Raw genomic sequence first — 1,471 nt, forward strand, 5'->3', positions numbered from 1 at the left:
GTGGTAAAAGTAGGTGCCAGCTTTGGTAATCTAGTGAGTTCAAGCAGTCTCTTTAACCTGATACTCTGTTTTCTTTATTTTTTAAAGACCCCAAATGCCAGGGAACCCTTTTCACCCAGATTTCCCAGAGTAGTTCTCACAGAAGGGCTGGAGACAAGACGCCCAGATTCCAGTGCTGGGGGACTCCTGGCTTACTTCCTGACCTCACAGGAGCTCAACTGCTCTCTCCTGGATTTTAGGGTGGGGTTGGGGAGAGATCCCGGGTGGGAACAGCTCTCTACTGCCCTCACCTGAGTCCTGCCTGGAGGTAGCAGGCGTTGGCTTAGGCCCTGCCCTCTCAGTGTCTAGCCACTCAGGTAAGAGGTCTTTTTCCCTCCCCTGGGGCTGGGCCTTCTTTTATAAAGGGCCTTTGCTGGGCGCTGTCCCACGGCCTAGCAGCTGCTCTCCGCTTGCTCTTGAACCTCTGTCTTCGGCTCACTGCCTTCACTCCAGACTTCACCATGTCCATCAGGGTGACCCAGAAGTCCTACAAGGTGTCCACCTCCGGCCCCCGGGCCTTCAGCAGCCGTTCGTACACGAGTGGACCCGGTGCGCGCATCAGCTCTTCTAGCTTTTCCCGGGTGGGCAGCGGCAGCAGCTTCCGGGGCGGCCTGGGCACCAGCATGGGTCTGGGTGGCTTCAGCGGGGCTGGTGTAGGAGGAGGCATCACAGCAGTCACGGTGAACCAGAGCCTGCTGAGCCCCTTGAAGCTGGAGGTGGACCCCAACATCCAGGCCGTGCGCACCCAGGAGAAGGAGCAGATTAAATCTCTTAACAACAAGTTCGCCTCCTTCATTGACAAGGTGAGACCTTCTCTGCTCGATTAACTGTTCTGCGTCCTTTCTTTTTCCGCCACAGAGAATGGGTACATCTCTAGCCCCCCGTGAACTCCTGTTGTGCCCCACCCATACTGGCCACACTCCCTTCTAGCTTCTCTCAATACGCTTTGGTTTGGGACGAGAGAGTCTGAAGTGCTCCTACTAAATCCTGGGGCGTCTTCCTCTTGCACTCCCTCACCGGAATCCCGCGCTCTGACCTGCCTATCCACTGGCTGGCCTGGCGCCTTCAGTGTCGCTCAGCTCTCTGGTGTCAGGGAAACCTTCTCCCTCGCACTGCCCCAAGATTTCCTATTGGTGCCCTGGTGTATTTTTCTTTCTTCCTGATAAATAATGAAGGGTTGGGTAGGATTCTAGAAGGTCGCAGGTGTCTTGATTGAACCCGGCAAACTTAGATGGAGGTTTTTGGTGCCCAGAAGCAAAAACTGCTCAGGCTGAGTCACGGCTTGGCCCCTGCTTTGCTCTCCCGGTGTGGGCGGGGCCGCTACGGAGCCAGGGCGGAGGTCGGTGTCTTGGGTCTGCCCTTCCACCAGGAGGAGCTCAGGCGTCGTGTGTGTGTGTGTGTGTGTGTGTGTGTGTGTGTGTGTGTGTGTGTG

At 56.4% G+C, this 1,471-nt stretch overlaps 1 protein-coding gene across 1 annotated transcript in view; it reads left to right on the forward strand.

Moving 5' to 3' along the window:
- Positions 1-431: 431 nt before the first annotated feature.
- Krt8 (keratin 8) overlaps positions 432-1,471 on the forward strand; it is a 7,402-nt gene continuing 6,362 nt past the window's right edge. The window contains exon 1 of the mRNA XM_005353834.3: positions 432-842. Within this exon, the coding sequence (XP_005353891.1) occupies positions 501-842 (342 nt within the window). The 5' untranslated portion in view covers positions 432-500. The remainder of the gene's footprint in view (positions 843-1,471) is intronic.

The sequence above is a fragment of the Microtus ochrogaster genome, chromosome 15, assembly GCF_000317375.1.
Source record: "Microtus ochrogaster isolate Prairie Vole_2 chromosome 15, MicOch1.0, whole genome shotgun sequence".
Lineage (NCBI taxonomy): Eukaryota > Metazoa > Chordata > Mammalia > Rodentia > Cricetidae > Microtus > Microtus ochrogaster.